At 47.7% G+C, this 27,273-nt stretch overlaps 1 protein-coding gene and 1 pseudogene across 14 annotated transcripts in view; one reads left to right on the top strand and one right to left on the bottom strand.

Moving 5' to 3' along the window:
* L3MBTL1 (L3MBTL histone methyl-lysine binding protein 1) overlaps positions 1–19,408 on the bottom strand; it is a 45,137-nt gene extending 25,729 nt beyond the window's left edge. For 8 of the 14 annotated variants that reach the window (XM_077951823.1, XM_077951826.1, XM_077951824.1 and 5 more), the window contains exons 1-7: positions 19,332–19,408; positions 13,127–13,272; positions 12,705–12,928; positions 12,040–12,181; positions 11,657–11,807; positions 11,401–11,524; positions 10,652–10,736 (exon numbers count right to left, since the gene is read on the bottom strand). In XM_077951823.1, coding sequence (XP_077807949.1) covers positions 10,652–10,736; positions 11,401–11,524; positions 11,657–11,807; positions 12,040–12,181; positions 12,705–12,928; positions 13,127–13,262 — 862 coding nt within the window. In that variant the 5' untranslated portion in view covers positions 13,263–13,272; positions 19,332–19,408. Of the gene's footprint in view, positions 1–10,651; positions 10,737–11,400; positions 11,525–11,656; positions 11,808–12,039; positions 12,360–12,704; positions 12,929–13,126; positions 13,273–19,331 lie in introns of those variants that run through there. The other 6 variants (XM_077951831.1, XM_077951832.1, XM_077951833.1 and 3 more) reach the window with 2 other exon arrangements.
* On the top strand, positions 2,758–3,475 carry LOC107000397 (transmembrane protein 14C pseudogene; annotated as a pseudogene).
* Positions 19,409–27,273: the final 7,865 nt, after the last annotated feature.

Raw genomic sequence — 27,273 nt, 5'->3', positions numbered from 1 at the left:
TATCTGCCATTATCTCTTACCACTGGTCCCCTGAAGATGTCCCTCCCTGGGTCTGTACTACCTTCATATTCACTCACTAGTCACAACACTTACCAAGCATACATTCTTCAGTTTACCATTATGCACCTCTTCATTTGACCTTAGCCATTCCTTTCACCATTTAGTGGTTAAACCTGTGTGCCATGTCTGGTACTAGACATTGGGGGTACAGAGATGCCTGAAACACTTCATATACACGGTCTCCTTGAATCCTCATAATGCCCTGAGATGATAGAGAGGGCTCATAGTAACCCCTTTCACAGGTGAGGACAGACATTCAATGTAATCCACTGGAAAGAGGCCTGACCACCAAATCCTTCAGCAATTACTAGATTCCTTCCCTGACCAAGCCCCCAGCCAAATTCAGTTTCCTGCCTCCTTTTTCTATTGGTAAACAATGGGCTGAGCCCTTAGGCACATCCCCAAACCCAAGTAAGTCCCAAGGCTCCTGTGTATAGTTGTACAATCTGTGCACTGTATATAGGTGCCCAGCCAAGGGAGTGAACGGGGCTGAAATCCAGCCGGGACTGTCTACCAAGCCAAGTGGCTGACTCTATTGTGAAGCAAGGTTGCCCTTTTCTAACTGGTCTGCCCAGGAGAAGTACTTTTTTTTTTTTCTTTTTTCTTTTTTTTTTTTTTGAGACAGAATCTCACTCTATCGCCCAGGCTGGAGTGCAGTGGCCAGATCTCGGCTTACTGCAAGCTCCACCTCCCAGGTTCACGCCATTCTCCTTCCTCAGCCTCCTGTGTAGCTGGGACTACAGGCGCCGCCACCATGCCTGGGCAATTTTTGTATTTTTAGTAGAGACGGGGTTTCACCGTGTTAGCCAGGATGGTCTCGATCTCCTGACCCCGTGATCTGCCCGCCTCGGCCTCCCAAAGTGCTGGGATTACAGGCGTGAGCCATTGTGCCCGGCCGAGAAGTACTTTTTTTAATAACTTGTACAAAGGTACCATATTGGCTAGCGGTGGCAATGATCCTCTCTCCAGTTCCAGAAATGCTCCTTTGCTTATTCCTGCTTCCTTAGACCAGATGCTCTTGGATAGCACTTTCTTTGGCAAGCTCAGCCTGATCTAAAATGAAACTTGTAACTTCTCTGCCAAAGCCTGTAGCCCTTTCGGTATTCGTTACCCTAGTCAATGGCACCACCGTCCATTCATCCAGTCACGCAAGCCAGAAACTTGGAAGTGATCATTTATGCCTGTTTTTTTTTTTTTTTTAACTCCCCAGGATCCTTACGTTCTACTGATTCCAACTCCTAGGTATCTCTTGGATCTATATCAATCTTTCCACATTTACTGTCCTTGCTTTGAACCTAGTCCAAAAGCCTCTTAACTGGTCTCTGCCTCACCCTTATTCTACTGCCAGAATACATATCAAATAAAAAACCTGTTTATTTTCTTTGCTTTAGGTTCCATGGCTTCTCATTTCCAACCCAAAACCCAAAAATCTAAACACCTTTCCACACCACACACAGTGCCAGCGAACTAGCTACTCCCCATCAGGCCAGCTTCATCATGCATTTCCATGCCCCTGTATGTCTGTGCCTTTGCATAGGCTGATACTTCTGCTTTAAAATCCCACCCCCGCCTTGTTCCATTATCCTATCTTTTTCACATCCTTCAAGACGTAGCCATAGTTCCAGCACCTAGCACAAGACTTTACATAAAATAGATGCAAAACAAATGCTTGTTAAATGACCATACGGATGGATGGATGGATGGATGAATGGATGGATGGATGAAATATCATCCCATCTACCCCATGGAGCCTTTCTATACTCCAGCAGGCAGAGTTTATTCTGTGACAGCCCCTTGTATTTACATACCTCACACATAACACTTTTTATATGGTTACATAATAATCTGTTGACATATCTATTTCTGCAACTAGATTATGAGCTCATTAAGTGCTAGTACTGTTTTGCTTACTCTGAACTCTTAGCATCTAGCCCACTATCTGGTACATAGGAGGCACTTAGTATTTGTTAAATAAGAGAACAATGATGGAAATAACTACATATCAAAAACCGAGATGCAGCCAAAGCAATATTTAGAGGAAAATGACAGCCTTAAATAAACATATTAGAAAAGGAGGATGGCGGCCAGGCGCGGTGGCTCAAGCCTGTAATCCCTGCACTTTGGGAGGCCGAGACGGGCGGATCACGAGGTCGTGAGATTGAGACCATCCTGGCTAACACGGTGAAACCCCGTCTACTAAAAAGTACAAAAAATCAGCCGGGTATGGTGGCGGGCGCCTGTAGTCCCAGCCACTCGGAAGGCTGAGGCAGGAGAATGGCGTAAACCCGGGAGGCGGAGCTTGCAGTGAGCTGAGATCTGGCCACTGCACTCCAGCCTGGGTGACAGAGCGAGACTCCGTCTCAAAAAAATAAATAAATAAATAAAAGAAAAGGAGGATGGCTAAAATTAATGAAATTTAAAAATCAAAATAAATCTGTCTCATGAAGTTAGAAAAGTAAAATTAACCCAAAGAAAATGGAAATAAAAATTTTTAAAGACAAATAAAATTAGTACATTTCTGGAAAGACTGATTAATAAACAAAGACAGACTCTGGGAGGCTGAGGTGGGAGGATTGCTTAAGGCCAGGAGTTCCAGACCAGCCTGGGGGCAACATAGTGATATCCTGTTTCTATTTTTTTTTTTTTTTTTGAGATGGAGTCTCACTCTGTCACCCAGGTTGGAGTGTGGTGGCGCAATCTCAGCTCACTGCAACCTCCGCCTCCTGGGTTCAAGCGATTCTCCTGCCTCAGCCTCCCGAGTAGCTGGGATTATAGGCATGCGCCACCATGCCCAGCTAATTTTTTGTATTTTTCTTCTCTCCACTTCCAGAAATGTAGAGATGGGGTTTTACCATATTGGCCAGGCTGGTCTTGAACTCCTAACCTCAGGCGATTTGTCCACTTTGGCCTTCCCTGTTTCTATCTTTGAAAAAAGTTAAAAATAAAAAGAAAATAAGAGAAATTTAAAAATGTCCTACAGATACTAAAAGGATAAGGGGATCTTGCTGACCAGTGCAGACCTTCAGGCGAGCAGTCCAAGTGCAAGCCTGCTATAGTCTCCTGTCTGCACAGGTGAGAAGAGAACAATGTCGCAGGATACCGGTCCACAAGTGCCTTTGCACTGGTTTGGCTGTTGGCTAGGCAGCACTGGTTGCCTCTGGAGGGATCACTGACTATGCAAAAGCAGGTAGAATGCCATTCCTCTCTGGGGGTTTAACAGGCCTGGGTGCTTATCAGCTTTCAGGATCCAAGGGATGCTTGGGTTTTCCTAGCTACATCTGAGACCTTGGCTGGCATTATGGGAATGAGATTCTACCACTCTGGAAAATTTATGTCTTCAGGTTTAATTGCAGGTACCAGTTTGCTGATGGTTGCCAAGCTGGGAATCGGTACGTTGAACAAACCCCATCAGTAGTAGTCATTTCCCAGCTTGGACTCTTGAAGAATTAAAAATCTCCAAACTTCCACTATTTTCAAGGTATTAACAGAAATAAGTGCAGCATTTTTGCATATTCTGACATTTTACTTCATTTATTATTATTATTATTTTGAGACAGGGTCTCATTCTGTCACCCAGGCTGGAGTGCAGTGGCAGATCTCGGCTCACTGAAACCTCCGTTTCCCAGGTTCTAGTGATTCTCCTGCCTCAATCTCCTGAGTAGCTGGGATCACAGGTGTGCTCCACCATGCCCAGCTAATTTTTTTTTTTTTTTTTTGTATTCTTATTAGCGATGGGGTTCACCATGTTGACCAGGCTGGTCTCAAACTCCTGAGCTCAAGTGATCCACCTGCCTCGGCCTACTAAAGTGCTGGGGTTACAGAGGTGAGCTACCAGGCCCGGCTATCTGACACTTTACTTTAGAAAAGAAAGGACACTATTGGCCAGGCGCAGTGGCTCATGCCTATAATCCTAGCACTTTGGGAGGCCAAGGCAGACGGATAGCTTGAGATCACGAGTTTGGGCTAGCCTGGGCAACATGGCGGAACCCTGTCTCTACAAAAATACAAAAATTAGCCAGGCATGGTGGTGTGCGCCTGTAGTCCCAACTAATCAGAAGGCTAAGGAGGGAGGATGGCTTGAGCCTTACAGGCGGAGGTCACAGTGAGCGGACATCGCACCACTGCAGTCCAGCCTGGGTGATCAAGCCAGATCTTGTCTCAAAAAAAAAAAAGACACCAAACTTAGCAGGGAAAAACTCAGTCACCATTACAACCCCACAGATACCCTAATACAGTTTAATTCTTGTGTATTGATGTTATATCTTCTTTCTGTATCATTTTTTTGAGACAGAGTTTTGCTCTGTCACCCAGACAGGAGTGCAGTGGCACGATCTCAGTTCACTGCAACTTCCGCCTCACAGGTTCAAGCGATTCTCCTGCCTCAGCCTCCTGAGTAGCTGGGACAACAGGGGCATGCCACCATGCCTGGCTGATTGTTGTATTTTTAGTAGAGATGGGGTTTCACCATGTTGGCCAGGATGGTCTCGATCTCCTGACCTCGTGATCCACCCACCTCGGCCTCCCAAAGTGCTGGGATTATAGGTGTGAGTCACTGCAGCTGGCCACTTTATCTTATAGGTGAAATCTCAAGGAATAAAATGTTAGGTGGCAACAATGGGGGCTCTGAAACCTCATGCTGTGCTCAGAGGAACAGTGTGAAAAAAATATCTTATGATATTTAGGATATCTGTTCTTTCGCTCATCTTAGGGCACAGAGCTACTTTGAAATTATGTTAAATGGAGTATCAATGAAAATAAAGTTTACTATAAATAAAAAAGGGGAGCCAGGTGCAGTGGTGTATGCCTGCAGTTCCACAACTCAGAAGGCTGAGGCAGGAGGATCACTTGCACTCAGGAGTTGAAGGCCAGTCTGGGCAACATAGTAAGATCCTGTCTCTAAAAATAATGATAAAAAATAAAATAATTAAAAGGGGGTATTATGAATTTTCCACCCTTTTGATGACTTCCTTTACTTAATCACCTAGTCTCATGCCTACCTCTACACACTAGTGAAACTGCTCTCTTCAGTTACTAAGGTCAAAATCAATGACCTATTCTTATTCTTCAACCCTTGATCTTCATGTGCTGCCCACCACCCATTCCATCTTGTCATTTCTTTCTTACCCACTCTCTTCGTTCTATTCTTCTTCCTCCTCCTGCCTCAACCCTGCTCCTCAATGGTGCAAACCTAGAAACGAACACAGTACTTCCCTCCCACCTTCTTTCCTTTCTTCTCATTCCCTCAGGAAGCTTCTTCAGCATACTATCAGTTACTTCAGTACAGATAATTCAAAAATTAATGGTTCTAGTCAGACCTTTTGCTACAATGTCTACAGAAAAGACAGAAAATGTAAAGGGAAGAACAGAATGCCAAGATTCAAGAAGAACCAATTAATTACAAGCAGTCCTCAGGGTACTACTATGTGCTGGGTCTTTTTGCTCTCAATTTGCTACAGAGATATTTGTGTGTTTGCCTCTCTCCTATAGAACATGGTTAGCCAATTCATAATCAGTTCATTTTAAGACACTGAAAGTTTAACCAAGAGTCCGATATTTATGTTTAACATGTGCCTTATAGGGATCTACGCCTGGGAACACCAAACGGAAGAGGCTGGACTCCAAAATGTTATAGTCTATTGTTTACCTGGTGTCAGCCATTAAAATTACCTTTGGTTTCTCGGAAGTATAAATGGACCCTTTTTGAAAATGTAATGAAAGTCATGGACAACTCACATAAACAAGTCACAGAATTTTGCATGTAAACTTAGATTAAGGACCACAGTTAAGTCAGTGTTGCTTTAAGTGGCATACTGATCCACGTCTGGTACTGAATTACACACTCATATTCTCAACTTGCTCACCAACTCCATATGGCAGTCCTTGTATTTCAATATAAAATCTGTTTTTCACACCCAATTTAAAAATGGGCAAGGATCTGAATAGACATTTCTCCAAAGAAAATATATAAATGGCAAATAAGCACATGTAAACATGCTAACATCATTAGCCATCAGGGAAATGCAAATCAAAACCACAATGAGATACCACTTGATAACCTCTAGAATGACCATAATAAAAAAGATAATAACAAGCATTGGTAAAGATGGGGATAAACTGGAATCCTCATATACTGCTGGTGAGAATGTATAATGGTGCAGACACTTTGAAAAACAGTGTGACAGTTCCTCAAAAGGCTAAACATGGAGTTACCATATGGCTGAACAATTCCGCCCCTAAGTATATACCCAAGAAAAATGAGTCCATATGTCCACACAAAAACTTGTATACAAATGTTCATACTGGCATTATTCATAATAGCGCAAAAGTAGAAGCAACCCATATGTCCATCAACTGATGAATAAACAAAGTGTGGTATGCCCATACAATGGAATATTATTCAGCAATAAAAGAAGCACATACAGCCTAAAATATGTAAACCTTGAAAACACTGTGCTAAGTGAAGAGCCAGGCATAAAAAACCACAATATGTAATTCCATTTACATGAAATGTCCAAAATAGGCAAATCTGGTATACAGAAAGCAGATTGCTGGTGGCCTAGGACTGGAGGGAGTTTAGGGGGAATGATGGCTAATAGATATGGGACTTCTTTTGGGAGTGATGGAAATGTTTTAAAATTTATTGTGGTGATGATGGTTACAGAACTCTGTGAGTAAACAAACAAACAAAAAACCCACTGAATTGTATACTTCAAATGGATGAATTGTATGGTGTGTGAATTATATCTCAATAAAGCTATTAAGAACTGGTACCTTATAAAAATGTACAGAAAAAGCACTAATCATTAAAAAATTGACAAATTGGGCATCACCAAAATGAATTTTCTGTTCCTTAAAAGACACCATTTAAAAAAAACAAAAACAAAAAAAAACCAAGAGCAGGTTGCCTGTAGTCCCAGTTACTCAGAAGGCTCAGGTAGAAGGATCCCTTGAGCCCAGGAGTTTGAGGCTACAACGTGCTATGACCGTATTGTGAATCGCCACTGCACTTCAGCCTTGGCAATACAGCAAGACCTCGTCTCTTTTTCTTTTCTTTTTTTTTTTGAGACAGAGTTTCACTCTTGTTGCCTAGGCTGGAGTGCAATAGCATGATCTCGACTCACCGCAATCTCTGCCTCCCGGGTTCAAGCGATTCTCTTGCCTCAGACTCCTGAGTAGCTGGGATTATAGGCATGCGCCACCATGCCCGGCTAATTTTGTATTTTTAGTAGAGATGGGGTTTCTCCATGTTGGTCAGGCTGGTCTCGAACTCCCGACCTCAGGTGATCCGCCCGCCTCGGCCTCCCAAAGTGCTGGGATTACAGGAGTGAGCCACCGAGCCCAGCTTTTTTTTTTTTTTTTTTTGAGTCAGGGTTTTGTTCTGTCACACAGGGTGGAGTGCAGTGGTGCACTCTCGGCTCACTGCAACCTCTGCCTCCTGGGTTCAAGCGATTTTCCAGCCCCAGCCTCCTGAGTAGCTGGGACCACAGATGCTCACCACCATGCCCAGCTAATATTTGTATTTTTTGCAGAGACAGGGTTTTACCATGTTGCCCAAGCTGGTCTCGAATTCCTGAGCTCAAGTGATCCACCCACCTCAGCCTCCCAAAGTACTGGGATTACAGGCACCATGCCTAGCCTTAAAGCGTATTGTTTTTTTTCTTTTATTCCCCCAAGACAGAGTCTTGCTCTGTTGCCTAGGCTGGAGTGCAGTGGTGCAATCTCAGCTCACTGCAACCTCCTCCTCTTGGGTTCAGGCAATTCTCCTGCCTCAGCCTCCCGAGTAGCTGACATTAGAGGAGTGAGCCACCACACCTGGCTTTTTTTTTTTTTTCCTATATTTTTAGTAGAGATGGGGTTTCACCATGTTGGCCAGGCTGGTCTCAAACTCCTGACCTCATGATCTGCCCGCCTCGGCCTCTCAAAGTGCTGGGATTACAGGCATGAGCCACCGTGCCCGGCCTTAAAGTGTATTATTTATCATACCTTTATTGTAGGTATGGATAGGAAAAAACATAGTATCTATAGGGTTTAGTACTATCCATGGTTTCAAGCATCCACTGGGGCTCCTGGAATATATTCCCTGCAGATAAAAGGGGACTACTATAACTGTCACCACAATCAGAATATCTATGAACAACTAAGTAAGCTTTAGAAACTTGCAATGGTGTGTGTTAGAAAATGATCATTTACGAAACATGGTTATCAAAAAGGAGAAGACCTATGAGAGAGAAGGCCCAAATGGGCACACAAGTCACACGTTTTTAACTCTTAAACTATTGGAGCACTCAGTCAGCTCTAGGTATGTCAGGTCTGCGTCACATGAATTGAAAAGCTGGCCATCAAACTGCCAAATAGAGTATAGATCCAACATAGATACAAGAAACTCAAGCAATCCCAACCCCCATTCCTACCCCCTGGATTCTTTTGTCAGAAGACTCTGAAAATGAGTAGAAAACATTTCAGTCATAGATGCAAACTTCTGTCTACTGATAGAGTTTCTTTCCTTGGAAAACAAAACAAAAAAAAAGCACTGGGGGAAATGTCACACTACTATTGACAGTTGAGGCGGTGAGTAGTACGCATCCAAAGATAACTTCGCACTGGTCAACAGGACCTCGCTGAAAGAATGCTGATTTACGAATCTATTTATCTAAGCAAGATAGAGCAGTTGAGCCAACAGTAGTTAACACACTGCTTCTTTCCTCTGCATAAGTCTTAAGAGGCCATAAACCAAAGCGAGCTAAACCTTTGCCTTCTGATATGAATACCATAGGTGAGACACAACAGTGAAATTCTGGTTTGGTTACAATGGGCAGAAGTTGGAAGAGGCACTATAAAGTTCAGAGCCCTGGGTGCAGATTGGGCTCCTCCAGCTGGTACTGGATCCATCAAGGCAGGATAATGTCCTAAGAAATGACCTCATCTGTCTGGTTCTCTGTAGGACGGGAAAGACAGTGACTGAGGCAACTAAGCCATAGTCCAAGAGAAACCACCAACATACAAATCATCCATTCCTCCACTGAACAAACACTGATTGAGAACCTATTCCATACCAGACTCTAGCTAAGCACCAGGGATACAATGATTAATAAAACAGATACAAGAACCAAGTGCAATGGCCCATGCCTATAATCCCTGCTACTCAGGAGGTTGGGGCAGGAGGATCCCTTGAGCCCAGGAATCCAAGGCTCTAGTGTGTCTGTGAATAGCCCTACACACCAGCTTGGGCAATAGAGTGAAACTCCACCTCTTAAATCCAAAATAAAAATTAAGAAAAAGGCTGGGTGCCTTGGCTCACGCCTGTAATCCCACCACTTGGGAGGCTGAGGTGGGCAGATAACCTGAGGTCAAGAGTTCGAGACCAGGCCAGGCACGTTGGCTCACACCTGTAATCCCAGCACTTTGGGAGGCTGAGGCGGGCGGATCATGAGGTCAGGAGATTGAGACCTTCCTGGCTAACACAGTGAAACCCCATCTCTACTAAAAATACAAAAAATTAGCCAGGCGTGGTGGCAGGCACCTGTAGTTCCAGCTACTTGGGAGGCTGAGGCAGGAGAATGGCGTGAACCTGGGAGGCGGAGGTTGCAGCGAGCTGAGATTGTGCCACTGTACTCCAGCCTGGGCAACAGAGCAAAACTCCATCTCAAAAAAAAAAAAAAAAAAAGAGGGTCAGGTGTGGTACCTCACACCTGTAATCCCAGAACTTTGGGAAACCTAGGCAGGAGGGTCACTTGAGCCCAGGAGATCAAGACCACCTTGAGCAACAAAGTAAGATTCCCATCTCTATTTAAAAAATTTAAAAAATTAGCCATGCATGGCGGTATGCACCTGTGATCCCAGCTACTCAGGAGGTTGAAGTGGGAAGATTGCTCAATCCCAGGAGGTCAAGGCTTCAGTGAGCTGTGTTTGCACCACTGTACTCCAGCCTGGCCAACAGAGCAAGACCCTGTCACCCTCCAAAAATTTTAATTTAAAAAATTTAAAAAAAGAAAAAAAAACTAGATACCGTCCTTGTGTTGATGGTTTTGAGGGCGGAGGAGAGACATTAAACAAATTGCTACATAGTATCTATGTGATTACAAGTATGACAATGCTACTTAGCTACAGTTGACAGTTGTCATATGGGAATGCGGAGATGGTAATAGAGAAGGCCTCAAGGTTGGAGATATGAATGACCTCTGTTCCATTTTTCTTAGAATCAAAGAGTGAGAATAGGGTTCCGAACAGGAATGTCAGACCAATGACCAGTGCAGGCTTGCCCTACCACTAAAGAGAAGCAATGACATGTGGTGCCAGTAAAAGCTGCTCAAGTCTTCAAAAATTGAGCCAAGATCTCCCTGGCACTGGGGCCTAGTCATGACTGGGTAATAAGAGGATAAATAAACACATGATATAACCCCCAAGAACACACATACACTAATACACAAACCCAAAACAGCCTCTCACTGTCTCTTTCTCTTTCACACACACTAACTCATGCTCATTTATGTATGTACAACCTACCATCACAATCATAACCCACACTCCCAGCCTCACACCTTCAAAGGCGCATACACACCTCACACGAATATATACACACAGGCCATCGTACCAGGCTGGCTGCTGCTCCACTCCTCACTCTCCGGGGTGCTTGCGGTGGGTTGTCCCTCTGGGTCCTTTCCTTCTTCTTGCTTCTCCTATAGAAGGCAAGCCTGATCCCAGCTTCTTCTCCTCATGGTTTGGGATGAAGTGCTAGCGTCTGATCCTGGCCCCTACCTGGCTCTCTGGCCATGTGGTATTCCGCCCCAAACAGGCAGAATTTCTTCTAGGCTGCCAGCAGGAGTGTGGCTCCAGCACACATCCCCCTATCACTTGAGCACAGACTCACATGAGCATGCATATCCTAATTAAACAGCCTGACTACAACTTTCCTTGTTATCTGGTACACAAAAACTTCCTTTGTGATGCTCTTACATGCCCAGTAGAATTCATGCTCTGTCCCTTCCAGCTTCTGCAGCTAGAGCCCTGGGTGTTCCTTGGCCTTTGGCCTAGGTACTGGACCCCAGTGATGGAGTTTTCCAGCTGCCTGCACATGTACTTTGGGTACTAGTTCGCATGACTATGTCTTAACCTTGACACTAAACTGAGATGGGAGCTCTGGAAAATCAGGAGAGTGATTAATTCATTTCCCTCCAAGCAGGTATAAGACCTGACTCAGGATGGGACCCCCAAATATGATGAGTGAGTCATTATGCGTGTCTTCTCTGGCCCAGCTCCATAATCTGGATCGACGGAGGCGACAGTGGGAATTGAGGCATAAGCTATAGCTTCCCCCTCCCTTCCCCACTGCTCTCTTCCTACCATGGCCTCTGGCTCCGACTCCTCCTCTGATAGGCTCTGGTATTCCCTGCGCTTCCTCTTCTTCACGGGTTTGAGGAGCTCAGAAGCGCTGGTGGAGCCTGAGGAGTTCTCCACTATGACTGACCTGAGGAAGGGCCAGCCTTAGAGAAAGAACCACCCGCCCTGCACCACCCAGCCCCTCTCCTAACCCCTGAACAGGAATGAGGCTTTGGGGGCTGAAGGCAGAGCGAGTAGGGCTGCGACCTCCTCCCCTTACCGCTCCTGGAACAGCTGAGGGCAGCCATCATTAGAGGAACCAAGATCTGGACCCGCGGCTTTGTGAGGCCCGCACGCCTGGCACTGACAGGTGCTATCATCCTCTGGGGGGTCCTGATTGGGATCTTCTGGAGGATTCTGGGGGTGGTCCTCTGCGGGGGCCAAATGGGCCTCAGGCCTCCCGCCCCATTGCAGCCACACTCAGGCTCCGCCCACGCCCCCTCAGACCCTGCCTCCGCCTCAGTCCATCTCCGCATCGGATGGCCTCCTCCAGCCTTCTCCACCCCAGGACCACCCTGGGCCCCGCCCCCGGTCCTCCTGGGGCTCAGGCCTCACCCCACCCGCACAGGGCCCAGCTCAGGGCCTGGGGAGCGGGGCTCCTACCCGCTTGTAGGGGGCCCGTCTCGCCATCTCCAGCAGGGGCCCCGCCATCTTCGTATTCGGTCACGCCTTCCTGCCGCAGCTCGGGGCTCGGGGGCTGCTCCACTCCCGCCATGTTCAGCGGCTTGTACTCGCTTATCCGGAACTGGAGCGCGGGAGGGTCTGAGGATTGCGACTCCCGTACGGGCCCTTGACCCACCTCGGCGTCGGGGCCATGGCCCTCTCGTCGCCTCATGCCAGCTCACGCCCTCAGCAGGCCTCAAGACTCCATGCCAGGGCACCTCACTCCAAGCTATACCAGCCAAACCCTCACTCCAGGCTACGCCCCCAAGCACCTGCAGGGTCCAGTCCCCCGGTGCCCCACTCTAAGCCACGCCCCCAAACTACCACAGGCCCAGTCAGAGTGCCCCACTCTAAGCCACACCCCCAGACACCCACAGGCCCAGTCCCAGAGTGCCTCACTCCAAGCGACGCCCCCATAGTCCCCAGGGCCTAGGAGTGCTTCAACTCAAGCCACGCCCCTAGAGTCCCTCACTCAAAGCCCACCCCTAGGGCCCATCATTTTAGCCAGCTTCCCCCGCTTCCGCCTCAGGTCCGGCCTCCGGGCCCGCAAGCCCCGCCCCATGGCTGTGGTTTACGAGGTTTAGCCAATCCCCACAGACACTGACCCGCAGGCCGCCCCCAGGGGGCGGGGCCGCGGCCTCTGTCCATTCCAGAATCCGCACTGTGCTGGTGCTGGAGCTGGCCGGCCCGGCACTAAGCTGCGGCAGGACAGTGGCAGGAACCGGTTCGCTGCCGGCCACTTGCTCCGGGGCACCCACATGGATTGGCTCCCGGGGAAAGCAAGACACATCCAGGGCACTGCTGGGCAGGCCGAGGTTGGCCGAGCTGGCTGTAAACAGATACACAAATAGACACGACACGGGTGAGTCTAGTGGCCCTGCCTCAATCCTGCCACGCATGTGTAGGCATGTGAAGGAAGACAGGTGGAGGAGAGTGAAAACAGTCATCCCCTCTCCAGGATCCACACTTGCTTGTGCAAGTACAGAGATGCTCTTCCTCCCCAGACTCCTACCCTAGCTTGACTCACCTGGAATGATAAAGGCAGTTGCGGGCAGGTGAGGACCAGAACCGGGGCTGTCTCTGGCCACCAAGTGCACGCTGACCTCCCCTGTGGAAGGCCCCTTCAGTGTCCTCAGCATCTCCATTTCAGCATGCCCCTCCATCCTGGCAGGCCTACAAGCCAAACACAGCCCCCAGGGTGATCAGGTGGGGACCTCTGTTACAGAAGCAATGGAGATGTGAAGGGATGGGGCTTCTTTGAGAAGCTGGCCACCTTCAAACCCGTAACCTGCAGAGAAAGGCCTCAGTCCTGTGGGGAGTAGGGTGTCTTCAAGACCAGCATCAGGTCTGGCTCCTGTTCTGGCCAGGCCCTGCACCTCCCCAGTCTCTGTAAGGATGGTAAGGATGGGTAGGGTGGCATGTGTGAGGGTACTTTGTAAACTGTGATGTACAGCACTGACTCTGGGGAGCATGACTCGGGTCAAGGTTCTGTCTGGCCAGTTGTCTCCAGGACACAGCCCAGGCCACATCCAAACTCACCTTTTCCTTGACCCCACCTCTATCCCCACTAGAATCACTCCCTCCTCCCTCTGGGGATTCAGAGACCTCAAATACCAGGTATTCCTTCACCCACACAGGGATCATCTTCCTGGGAGGTGGGATCTTTCCTGATCATGTTCTTTTATGGCCCTGTCCACCACTCCCTCCAACCCCAAGCACAGGGTGGGCACTCAGATATCTGCTGAACACATGTACGCATCTGAAGAGCAAAGACGTAGTGTACGAAAATGCAGTCAAGTCAGTATGTGATTTTGTTTTAATAATGCAAAGGCAGTAGAGGCATTTCATAGAGTTCATTCAACAGGTAAAAACATAAAGAAAAAGACCTAGAGATACAAAGAATATACTTAATATCTATTTACTCAGCACCTAAAATATACTGACCACTGCCCTACTTGCCTTACCAGCACTGTCCAGTAGAATTTTCTGTGATCATGAGACTGTCCAATACCTAAACTGTCCAACACAGTAGCCACTAGCCACATGTGGCTACTGAGCACTTGAAATGGGCTACTATGACTGAGGAACTGAATTTTTTATTTTATTTTATTTTAGTGAAATTTAAAAGTTACCAGAAGGTAGTTACAGTGGTGCATGCCTGTAGTCCCAAGTTCTCTGGAGGCTGACCCAGGAGGATGGCTGAAGCCCAGGAGTCTGAGGCTAGCTTGGGCAACATAGCGAGACCCTGTCTCTGAGAATAAATAAGAAAATAAATAGCGACAGTAGCCATGACTATTGTATTGGACAGCACAGCTTGGCCTGTCAGTGCTACCTCCAAAACACACTGAAGGTCTAACCACTTCTCTCCATCTCGACTGCTGCCATGCTGGTCCCAGCCAATAGCAGCTCTCTTTGGACTTCTGAAATTGCCTTCTAGCCCATTTCCCTGCTTCCTTTCCTGCACCCCTACAGTCTACTCCCCAGTAAGAAAAACTTTAAAAACATAAACCAAATCACATAATTTCCCTATCTAAATTCTTCAATGGCTCTCTGTTGCCCTTAGAGTAAAATCAAAGTGCTTTGCCCTAGAAAATCTGACCTCTGCTTTTCCCTCTGGCCTCATCCTATGCCATTCTTCCCCTGTTCTCTCCAGTCAACAGACTCTGGTTTCCTTCTATTGCTTGACCAACATTCCCACTCACAGCCTTTGCCCTTGCTGTTCCCTACCCCTGGAACGCCCTTCCCCAAGCTCTCTGCTTAACTGGCTCCTTCCCATCCTCCAGTCCTCAATTCAATAGTCACCTCCTCAGAAGAGGTCTTTCCTTACCAAGTAATTTTTTTTTTTTTTTTGAGATGGAGTCTCGCTCTGTTGCCCAGGCTGGAGTGCAGTGGTACCATCTCGGCTCACTGCAACCTCTGCCTCCAGGGTTCAAGCAATTCTCCTACCTCAGCCTCCTGACTAGGTGGGATTACAGGTACACACCACATAGCCTGGCTAATTTTTGTATTTTTAGTAGAGACGGGGTTTCACCATGTTGGCCAGGTTGGTCTGAAACTCCTGACCTCAGGTGATCTGCCCACCTCGGTCTCCCAAAGTGCTGGGTTTATAGGCGTGAGCCATCGAGCCCGGCCTGACCAAGGAATTTAAAGCAGCAGCATACCCCTCACCCCTTCCCACCACTAGCTGTCTCATTACTATTATATATTTCTTTCTTTCTCATCCTTCATTATAATCAAAAGTGATCTTCATTTATTTCTGTGTTTGATCAGTCATCTCCACATAAATGCTGACTGTCTGTCTTGTTCATTGCTATATCCCCAACACTTCGTACGTGGCACATAGTAGGTGCTTAATAAGTACTTGTGTTGGATTTCAGTAACTTGAACTTGTTAATAAAAAACAGTGTATGGGGCCAGCTTGGTGGCATGTGCCTGTAATCCCAGCTACTGGGGAGGCTGGGGCAGGAGAATCGCTTGAACCTGGGAGGTGGAGGGTGGAGGTTGCAGTGAGCCGAGATCATGCCACTGTACTCCAGCCTGGGAGACAGAGCAAGACTCCATCTCAAAAAACAAAAGCAAACAAAACACTGTATGGGTCCAATGCAGTGGCTCACACCTGTAATCCCAGCACTTTGGAGGCTGAGGTGGGAGGACTGCTTGAGCCCAAGAGCTCAAGACCAGCCTAGGCAACACAGGGAGACCCTGTCTCTATAAAAAATTAAAAAAATAAAAATTAGCCAGGTGTTGTAGTATATGCCTGTAGTCCCAGCTACTCCAGAGGCTGAGCAGGAGGATTACTTGAGCCTGGGAGGTCAAGGCTGCAGTGAGCCATGATCTCACCACTGTACTCTGGTCTAGGTGACAGAGCGAGACCCTGTCTCTAAAGAAAAAAAAAAAATTAGCTGGGTGCAGGGGCTCACACCTGTAATCCCAGCACTTTGGGAAGCCGAGGCAGGTACATCACCTGAGGTCAGGAGTTCGAGACCAGCTGGACCAACATGGTGAAACCCCATTGCTACTAAAAATACAAAAAATTAGCTGGGCGTGGGAGCAGGCGCCTGTAATCCCAGCTACTTGGGAGGCTGAGGCAGGAGAATTGCTTGAACCCAGGAGGTGGAAGTTGCAGTAAGCCAAGATCATGCCACTGTACTCCAGCCTGGGCAACAGAACAAGACTCCATCTCAAAAAAAAAAAAAAAAAAGAGAAAAAAGAAAAAAAAGTTATAAAACATAATTCCCCGAATTTCAATTCCAATTTGCTTTGCACAGCTGAAGTACTTGTACTATTTTAAATACCTTTAAATAGAGTTAGGCCGGACGTGGTGGCTCACGCCTATAATCCCAGCACTTTGGGAGGCCAAAGTAGGTGGATCGCTTTGAGCTCACGAATTGGAGACCAGCCTGGGCAACATGGTGAAACCCCATCTCTACAAAAGTACAAAAGTAGGCGGGGCACGGTGGCTCAAGCCTGTAATCCCAGCACTTTGGGAGGCCGAGATGGGCGGATCACGAGGTCAGGAGATCGAGACCATCCTGGCTAACACGGTGAAACCCCGTCTCTACTAAAAAAATACAAAAAACTAGCCGGGCGAGGTGGCGGGCGCCTGTAGTCCCAGCTACTCAGGAGGCTGAGGCAGGAGAATGGCGTAAACCCAGGAGGCGGAGCTTGCAGTGAGCTGAGATCTGGCCACTGCGGTCCAGTCTGGGCGACAGAGCGAGGGAAAAAAAAAAAAAAAGTACAAAAGTTAGCCAGGCAGGCCAGGTGTGGTGGCTCACGCCTGTAATCTCAACACTTTGGGAGGCCAAGGGAGGCAGATCAGTTGAGGCCAGGAGTTCAGAACCAGCCTGGGCAACATCTTGAAACCCCATCTCTACCAAAAATACAAAAATTTAGCTGGGCAGGGTGGCAAACACCTGTTATCCCAGCTACTCAGGAGTCTGAGACAGGAGCATCCCTTGAACCCAGGAGGTGGAGGTTGCAGTGAGCCAAGATCGTACCACTGCACTCTAGCCTGTGTCACAAAGTGAGACCCTGTCTCAATAAATAAACAAATAAATAGAGTTAATCTTTTTATTTGAAACACTGACAGTTAAGAGTGAATGTGGTTATTTCTAAAAGAACTTCACTCTGTGTCAAAACCTGTCACATCTCAGGTCTATTGCAGAAGCTGGATTTAAAGATTGCCTTTCTGTTTGGGCTTGCTGCCTTCAGCAAGCATTGGAGGACCAAGTGGGTGTCAGCACCATTCTGTGCTCTGGGGTTACAGTCACAAACATGATCAAATGCTCTCATGAAGCTTATATGCTGGAGATAATGGATGAAGTTGGGGCTGGAAGTATAAATTTGAAGACCGGCATATGTAGATGGCATTTAAAAACACGGAAGTGGGGTGAGGCCCGGTGGCTCATGCCTGTAATCCTAGCACTTTGGGAGGCCAAGGTGGGAGGATCACTTGAGCCCAGGAGTTTGAGACCAGCATGGCCAACACAGTGAGGCCTCAGCCTCAACAAAAAATTTTAAAAATTAGCTGAGCATGGTGGTGGACCCCTGTGGTCCCAGCTACTGGGGAGGCTGAGGCGGAGGGGTTACTTGAGCCTGGGAGGTAAAGGCTGCAGTGAGCTATGATCACACCACTGCACTCGAGCCTGGGCGACAGAGCAAGACCCTGTCAGAGAGAAAGAAAGAAAGGAAAGGAAAAAAGGAAGGGGGGGAGAAAAAAAAAGAAAGAAAGAAAAAGAAAGAAAAGAAGGGAGGGAGGGAGGGAAGAGAAAAAAGAAAAGAAAAAAGGAAAACGAAAAGGAAAAGAAAGAGAAAGAAAGAAAACTACATAACTGAATATAAAGAAAAAAGTGGGAACCTTGGAGCACACCCACATTTATAGGTTGGGAAGAGGAAAAGAGACTGAGAAGGAGTCGGCCATGAAGTGAGAGGGAACTCAGAAGAGTCTGGGTTTCTGGTGGACACTGAAAAAAGTTTTCAGCCTTCTGCCATCAGCCTCTCCTGGAATTGCTCAGAGCCTAGAGAGCTACCAGGCTTGAACGCACTCCTGGAAGCCGCCAGCCAATGACGAGTTGCTATGAGGTGTGGAGACCCCACCCCCTTGCCTTACTTCGGAACACCTCTGCAGGGCCATGTCAGTTCCAGAGCTTCCATTAGGTCAGGCTGAGGCCTCTGTTGAGACTACATCAGCAGTTCAGCTTCTTCCTCCGCCCAACCCGCCTTCATTCCCCTACTGGTGATATTCCCAAGAGCACTCCGATAAACCTACACTCAAATATTGCTATCGGAGTCTGTTTCCAGGGGACCCGACCTAAAACAACCATTGTAGCCCCAGCACAGAGCCGTGCACATAGCAGATGCTCAATAAATATATATTGGCTGAATGTGTCCATGGGTATTTTCTCTTCATGTCTGACAGGGTTTCCTCAATCCCTTGCCTTCCAAGGCCTTGTGTGCAAAAACGCCCAATAAATGCCCTTACTATAGGTGTTGGGTGGGGAGTAGAGCCCTCGACAGCTACCCCGAAAACACCACACAGCGAAGCTGAGCGCCACAAACTTGGGGCCTCGGCCCCGCCCCTCGCCGCAGCTGCTTCCCGGACGCGGGAGGGGACGGTAGCGGCCCTGAGCGCAGGGTTCTAGGATCGGGAACCGCCACCAGCCTCCCGGGACTGGTATAGGCAAAGGCGGGCGGGGCGGTCACTGATCCAACAGTTCCGCAGAACGGTTACTTTTTAAAACGCCAAAATGGCGGAATTCTTTTTATTCTTTATGGCCAAAAAAAAAAAAAAAGAGAGAAAATTCCATATTCCATTATAAAAATCGAAAATTAATAATAGGAAAGTTTGCCACATGACTCATTTCCCAAGAAAACCAAAACCCCGCCCTCCACACCTCCTTTCCATTAATAAAAAACTCTTAATTGATTGCATATCTCCAAACACGCAGCCTCCACCCTCCGCCCCTCCTGATCGCAGCCCGAAGCCACGCCGTAGGGTCGACTGGGCCTGGAGCCCCGCACCCGCCCGGCCCCCTGCGCGCTCCGCCCAGACCGTTTTCCCCGGCGTTTTCCCGAACCTCCTTCCCAGCCCGCGCCCCCCGCCGGAGGCGTACGGAAGGAGCGAGACGCCGGAGCCGCAGACCCGAGCCCTCGCCGCCTTAGGCGGAGTGGGGTGGCGCGGCGCGGTGCCCAGGGGCCGCACGGTCTGAACCCACGAGCCGCTGGGTGCTTACCTGCCCGGCCAGCCAGTGGCCGCCCAGCGCGGAGCTACTGTCCGAGCCCGGCGCCGCGCGCCTGCGCGCTCGGCGGGGCGGGTCCGCCTCCCCGCAGGACGCAGAGCGCGGGGCCCGAGCGCCGGGCACATCTGCCGGGCCCAGGCGCAGGCCCAGGCTTCGGTGGCGCCCGCGCCCTCTTGCCTGCCTTCGAGGCCCTGGTTGTGCGCGCCTCATGCCCCCTCAACCTAGGACAGGTTTGCCGCACGGGCGTGGCGGGTCGAGATTTTTCCTGCCCCCGAACCCCTGCATCACAGTTAGCAGAGCAGAGCGGGGGCGCGGAGATCGCGGAGCTCGAAGAGACAGCCTGGAGGGCTACCGAGCTGAGTGGTTAGTGACAAAAGACGAGGCTGCACCCGGGCACGCACCCCAGCCGAGTGTCTGCTCTGTCCAACGCCTTCGACCGGAAAGAGGAACCCTCGTGCGGGGGCTCTGGTCCTGGCCCTGCGGGGCATAAAGAGCGACATTAGAGGCGTCTACTTTTGGATGACCCCACTGCCATGGGCTGGGTAACATCACTATCCTCCAGGTCCTCCATTTCGACATTTGTAAAGACCATCACCCACTTCATGGCGTATGGTCGTTTTGAGTTTGGGTTCCTGTGGTGGTGTAGCAGTCACTGCGCCTCTCTGCTTCAATTTGATCTCTTCGCCTCCACCTGATCTCTCTAATTAATCAAATCTCCTTGTTATTGGTTCTGGTAACACAAGATACCTGTCTTGCTTACACATACCACAGTTGGCACTTCACATAGATTTGAGTAATTCAAGAGGCTAAGAGGTTTCAAGCTCCAAGAGGGTAGGAAACATTAGTTTCTGTATTCCTAATACCTAGCCCAGAGCGGGGCACAGAGTGGGTGCTTAACAAATATCTGTTCAGTGACTAAATGATGTACGGTATACAGATGAAAACAGGGTAACTTTTGGTACAGTCCACCATCCAGCCCCCTCTCTCACACCAATGATTTAATTTAATCCCTTGTTTTTACAGAAACAATGATTTAATTTAATCCCTTGGTTTTACTTGGACTTAAGTCATGGCCACGTGTCAGACCTCCAGGCTCCTGACTCCTTCCCAGGCCAGGTGAGAAAAGGGTTCCTAATGAAATGTAGGCAAATTCTCCAAATTGCTGTGATCAACAGGTTTACATTTATGCAGAATTTAACTATTCCGGTTGCCACGCCAACGCATCGCATGTGTTCTTCCTTGCTGCAATGTCAATTTTTAATCACATCTCATATTATTGGGAACAGGATTGCATCAGTTAAGGATGCTGGTTGCCATAACAATGGATGCCTCTTTCTACACATTGATACACACACAACCATCCACTCAGTTTTCTCTCATCTCAACCCAGACTGTGCTTGATCTAGATTTCAAAGGTTTATTTTAGGTATTCAGAAGATTAAAAGAAAGTGGTGAACCTACACAAACACATGGATTCTCAAAAACAAAGGCATCTTTTAGACGGACAAGTGGAATTTGAGCTAGCAAGACCTAGAAACAAACAACTAACATAGATGTGAGTTGCTAAGACATTATTTTTCTGCCTATCGACAGTATTTTTGTGGCTCACGCCTGTAATCCCAGCACTTTGGGAGGCTGAGGTGGGAGGATTGCTTGAGCCCAGGAGTTTGATACCAGCCTGGGCAACATGGCAAAATCCTGTCTGTACAAAAAAAAAATTAGCTGGGTATGGTAGCGCACCACTGTAGTCCTCCCTAGCTACTCGGGAGGCTGAGGTGAGAGGATTGCTTGAGTCCAGGAGCTCAAGGCTTCAGTGAGCCATGAGTGTGCCACTGCACTCCAGCCTAGGCAACAGAGAGAAATCCTGTCTAAACAAACAAACAACCTCCCTACCACCCAAGAAAAAAACAGTATTTTTGTGGTCTTGATACCTGGCTTGTTGGCTTGAACAGGGGTCAAACAAACAAACCAGGTATCAAGCCCACCAAATACTGGGGTGAAGAGCTGCTCCCACGTAATATAATTTGGAGAAGTTTCTGCCTCATGAAGCCAGTTTCCCCTTCCAGTACCAGTCTACCTTCAGGAGCAAGTAAGCAAATCCGATCTTCCTCTTAAGTGATAGCCCCGTCTTCTGCAAGTTCACAGTCCCCATTGTCTTCTCCATGTTAACCCCCTGCTCAAGCATGGACCCAAAATATTTTGAAATGTTGATGAGTCAAAGCACTAAGAAGACTGTTGTTTAGGCCAGGCATAGTGGCTCACACCTGTAATCCCAGCACTTATGCCAAGGTGGGAGGATTGCTTCACGCCAGGAATTCCAGACCAGCCTGGTCAACGTAGTAATGAAACAGGAAACGTTCCCTTATCCCTCTCACAGGGTGTGCGACAGCTGGGGAGTGGCTCGCTTCTTCGGTGCCCTGCAGCTCAAACCCCAGGGGGAGCGTACAGACGGGCAGGTTGTGGGGAGCATGGGCTCCAACCCCACAGCAGCATCTAGGGTTGAGTATTTACAGCTCCAGAAGCCCCAGTAGGCGTGTGTTACTGTGTGCTCTTCAGTTTAGCCATCCAAAGACAGCTTGTTTTAATCAGCTCAATTAGACCCTCTGCCTTATCGAAAGGACAGAGAGTTTTCTGTATCCTGGGTTCTTGCCCTAGTGTACCAGAAAAATCGGATGGCATGTGGGCTTGGAGAATGAGTGCAAGGTTTTATTGAATGGTGGAGGTCGCTCTCAGCAGGTGTATGGGGAGCCAGAAGGGGGATGGAGTGGGAACCTGGTCTTCCCCTGGAGTTGCCGGGCTCTCCTTCAACCACCCTCAGGTGAATTTATCTAGGCATCCGTGTCCTTCTGCAGTTGATGGCCTGTCAGCATCTGTGTGTTCTTCTGATGTGTTCCTCTCGATATGCAGCCACTCGTATGTGTGCCCACTAGGGTCTTGGGATTTATACAGGCACAAGATGGGGGTGTGTGGGCCAGAGTGGTCTTGGAAAATGCAACATTTGGGCACAAAAACAGGAGTGCTCGTCTTCACCTAGGTCCATGGGTGGGGCCCTCACCGGGGACCCTGCCTTTCTCTACCCAGCATTTCCCTGCCCCCCTCCTGTATCAATGAGAGACCCCCTCCAGTCTCTACAAAAAATTTAAAAATTAGTTGGGTGTGATGGCACATGCCTATAGTCCTGGCTACTTGGGAGGATGAGCTGGGAGGATTGCTTGAGCCCAGGAAGTCAAGGCTGCAGTGAGCTGTGATCATACCACTGCACTCCAACCTGGGCAATAGAACAAGACCCTGTATGTAAAACAAACAAAAGAAAACCGTTGTTTCTAAGCAGCCCACACCATTCTGTTCCTACAGTAGAGTTTCATTCACCATTGATACTGTCTGCAGATTTTTAGGGAAATTATCAGGATGTGCCCTTTATGTATAAAACCTCTTCTGGGGGGAGGGGGAGGAGAGGGGGAAAAAAAAAAAAAACCTCTTCTGGTTCCAATGTCAGACTGAGCTAGTATGGACACTTTTAAAAAATTTTTTTATTTTTATCTTTTAAATATAGTTACATAAAATAGAGACAGGGTCTCCCTGTATTGTCCAGGCTGGTCTCAAACGCCTAAGCTCAAGAGATCCTCCTGCGTTGGCCTCCCAAAGTGCTAGGATTACAGGCGTGAGCCACCGTGCCTGGCTGGGAACCTTTTCTAACACAAACACCAAAAAACCCTGCCTATTATATTACAAGAAAGGAAGCAAGCAAGCACACAGGGAAAGAAAGTGAATTCATTGCTGGCTGGGCGCGGTGGCTCACACCTATAATCCCAGCACTTTGGGAGGCCGAGGTGGGTGGATCATGAGGTCAGGAGATAGAGACCATCCTGGCTAACATGATGAAACCCCGTCTCTACTAAAAATACAAAAAAATTAGCTGTGCATGGTGGTGGGTGCCTGTAGTCCCAGCTACTCGGGAGGCTGAGGCAGGAGAATGGCATGAACCTGGGAGGCGGAGCTTGCAGTGAGCCAAGATCGCACCACTGCACTCCAGCCTGGGCGACAGTAAGACTCCGTCTCAAAAAAAAAAAAAGTAAATTCATTGCTGAACATGTAAGAGGAAATCCTCAGGAGTCAAAACCAAAAAGGGAACCAGAGCAACAAGATGTGGCCTGATGTCTCTCTTGTCCTGGAGGTGGTTGTTGGATACAGACAGGACCCAGCTGCTAGAGAGTTGAGTTTTACCACACATGTAATGATGCAAGTTGGAACCTTGGGTCCATGTGGCCCTGACAGTTGGAACTGAAGCCCATGTATAAAGACTGGAGGACCAGATGTGGTGGCTCACACCTGTAATCCCAGCACTTTGAGAGGCTGAGGTGGGAGGATTGCTTGTGCCCAGGAATTCAAGACCAGCCTGGGCATCAAAGTGAGACCATGTCTCTACAAAACATCAAAATATTAGCCGGGTGTGTTTACATTCCTGTGGTCCCAGCTACTTGGGAGGCTGAGGCAGGAGGATCACTTAAGCCTGTAATGAGCCATGTTTGCCCTACTGCACTCCAGCCTGGGCAACCGAGTGAGGCGCTGTCTTAAGGGAAAAAAAAAAAAAAGAAAAAAAGACTGGATACTCCTCCCAGAGTATATATTCACTAAAGAGAGTTCTGGAAAAACTCAATACGACAGTCCAGAGAAATAGAAAGGAAGCTTGTCTCTGCCTGGGATGCATAGAAGTGATGATCAGGGCAAGTCAACCATGGAAAATCAAAACTGTAAGCCTACACAAAACTGTAAAACTACAAATTTGGGAACCCTATTTGTAGATTAGATTTGCAGGGATTTGTGCTGCCCTCCTGGTATTGATAGCTTCAGCTAGGAAAACAATGCAAAAATTGGTCCTGGGCAAGTAATATCCATGCACAACTTCTCTGTAGAGACGTCGTTACAACCCAAGCCAAATGGAATGCTCACAGTAGAAAAACATAAAGTAGTCAGGGAAATGATCTACCATATTTAACCACCAGCAGACCTAATAAACAGAAAAATTAGCACCCACAATAACTTGAGACAATAGCATAATTCATAAAGAGATTGTAAAATAAATGTGGGCTGGGTGCAGTGGCTCCTGCCTGTAATCCTAGCACTTTCGGAGGCCAAGGCAGGAGAATCACTTGAGGCCAGCAGTTCAAGACCAGACTGGACAACATAGCAAGACCTTGTCTCTCAAAAACCAGAACAAAAAACAAAAGCAAATGTGTTAAAACCATTTTAAAAGGAATGGGAGTTACATGAGGATTTGGATTTAGATTTACTCTTTCTACTGAAACAACTGAGAAGAGGGAAATCACATAGCAAATGTTTCTCAAGACACTGGCCATCAAGTAACAAAAGACATACTCTTCTTTCTTTTCTATTTAGAAACTGTATTAGTCCATTTTCACACTGCTATGAAGACATACCCAAGACTGGGTTATTTATTTATTTATTTATTTATTTATTTATTTATTTATTTTCCGAGACAGAGTCTTGTTCTGTCACCTAGGCTGCAATGCAGTGATGCGATCTCAGCTCACTGCAACCTCTGCCTCCAGGTTTCAAGCAATTCTCCTGCCTCACCCTCCTGAGTAGCTGGCATTACAGGCACGCGCCACCATGCCTGGCTAATTTTTGTATTCCTAGTAGAGACGGAGTTTCACCATGTTGGTCAGGCTGGTCTCAAACTCTTGACCTAGTGATCTGCCCACTTTGGCCTCCCAAAATGCTGAGATTACAGGCGTGAGCCACCGAGCCTGGTAAGACTGGGTAATTTATAAAGGGAAGAGGCTTAATTGACTCACAGTTTATCATGGCTGGGGAAGCCTCAGGAAACTTACAATCATAGTGGAAGGCAAAGGGGAAGCAAGCAAGGCACTTTCTTCACAAAGCATCAGGAAGGAGAAGTGCCCTGTAAAGGGGGAAGAGCCTCTTATAAAACCATCAGATCTCATGAAAATTTACTTACTATCACAAGGACAGCATAGAGGAAACCACCTCCAAGATGCAATCACCTCCACCTCTCCCTTGACACATGAGGATTGTGGGGATTATGGGGATAATGGAGATTACAATTTAAGATGAGATTTTGGGTGGGGGCACAGCCAAACCATATCAGAGACAGTCTCACTCTGTTGCCCAGGCTAAAGTCCAGTAGCATGATCATAGCTCACTGCAGCCTTGACTTCCTGGGCTCAAGTGACCCTCCCATCTCAGCCTCCCAAGTAGCTGGGACTATAGGCATTTGCCACCACACCCTGTTTTATTTATTTAGAGATGGAGTCTCACTCTGTTGCCCAGGCTGGAGTGCAGTGGTGCGATCTTGGCTCACTGCAACCTCTGCCTCCCGGGTTCAAGCAATTCTGTGCCTCAGCCTCCCAAGTAGCTGGGATTACAGGTGCCTGCCAGCGCGCCCAGCTAATTTTTGTATTTTGAGTAGAAATGGGGTTTCACCATGTTGGCCAGGCTGGTATTGAACTCCTGACCTCGTTATCCACCCGCCTGGGCTTCTCAAAGTGCTGGGATTACAGATGTGAGCCACTGTGCCAGGCCTGCACCCTGCTATTTAAAAAAAATATTTTATGTTGCCTAGGCTGGTAGAATAGAAATTCTTGAAAGATGAGAAATAATCTTTCAAGATTCCCATGATTACTGGAGAAATTTTTAAAAACAGTTATTATAACTCTATTCCATATGCTCAAGAAGCTAGAGGAAGAATTGAACATGTTAAGCAGAGAAACATAAGATAATCTTTTTTTTTTTTTTGAGACCAAGTCTCTCTCTGTCGCCCAGGCTGGAGTGCAGTGGCGTGATCTTGGCTCACTGCAAGCTCCGCCTCCCGAGTTCACACCATTCTCCTGCCTCAGCCTCCCAAGTAGCTGAAACTACAGGCACCCGCCACCACGCCCAGCTATTTTTTTGTATTTTTTGAGAGACGGTGTTTTGCCGTGTGTTGGCGAGTATGGTCTCGATCTCCTGACCTCGTGATCCACCCACCTCGGCCTCCCAAAGTGCTGGGACTACAGGCGTGAGCCACCGTGCCCGGCCAGAAGAGGAGGCTGGGTGCAGTGGCTCATGCCTGTAATTCCAGCACTTTCGGAGGCTGAGGATGGTGGATCACCTGAGGTCAGGAGTTCGAGACCAGCCTGGCCAACATGGTGAAACCCTGTCTTTACTAAAAATACAAAAAAATTAGCCAGGCATGATGGCGGGTGCCTGTAATCCCAGCTGCTCAGGAGGTTGAGGCAAGAAAATCGCTTGAACCTGGGAGGCGGAGGTTGTGCCGAGATTGTGCCACTGCACTCCAGCCTGGGTGACAGAGTGGGACTTCATCCTGGAAAAAAAAAAGAAAAAAGAAGATAATTTTTAAAAGACCCAAATTAAACTTCTAGATATAAAAAATACAATGTTTGAGATGAAAAATATACAGGATTCATCTTATAGTGCCAGAAAGGAAAAGAAAAACAAAACAAAACACAATGAGGGGCATTAATCAAAGGGTCAGAGGAAACAACAAGTGCTCCAAATGGCTAACACTGGAATAATGTGCACAATCAAATAAAGTAATATTGAATCATAAGCTAAAGATTAAAATAAATATCCAGGAGTCCATATTGATATAAAAAAGATTGAATAAACTAATAAATAGGGGAGATAAGACAAATCTCCCATGCAGAGGGATTCCAATGGAAAGGGATTAGATACTCCACCCTAAAGAAAAGGAAGCACAATTCACCACCTGTCTTAGTCTGTTTTCTGGTGCATAACAGAATACCACAGACTGGACAATTTATAAACAATAGAAGTTTATTTGGCTTATGGTTCTGGAGGCTGGGAAATCCAAGAGCATGGCACGAGCATCTGGTGAAGGCCTTTGTGCTGCATCATAACATGGCAGAAGGGCAGGCGAACATGGACAAAGAGG

This window comes from Macaca mulatta, chromosome 10 (assembly GCF_049350105.2).
Source record: "Macaca mulatta isolate MMU2019108-1 chromosome 10, T2T-MMU8v2.0, whole genome shotgun sequence".
NCBI classification, from domain to species: Eukaryota; Metazoa; Chordata; class Mammalia; order Primates; family Cercopithecidae; genus Macaca; species Macaca mulatta.
Note: the sequence above shows the minus strand (reverse complement) of the source record. Positions and strands in the feature narration are given on the sequence as shown.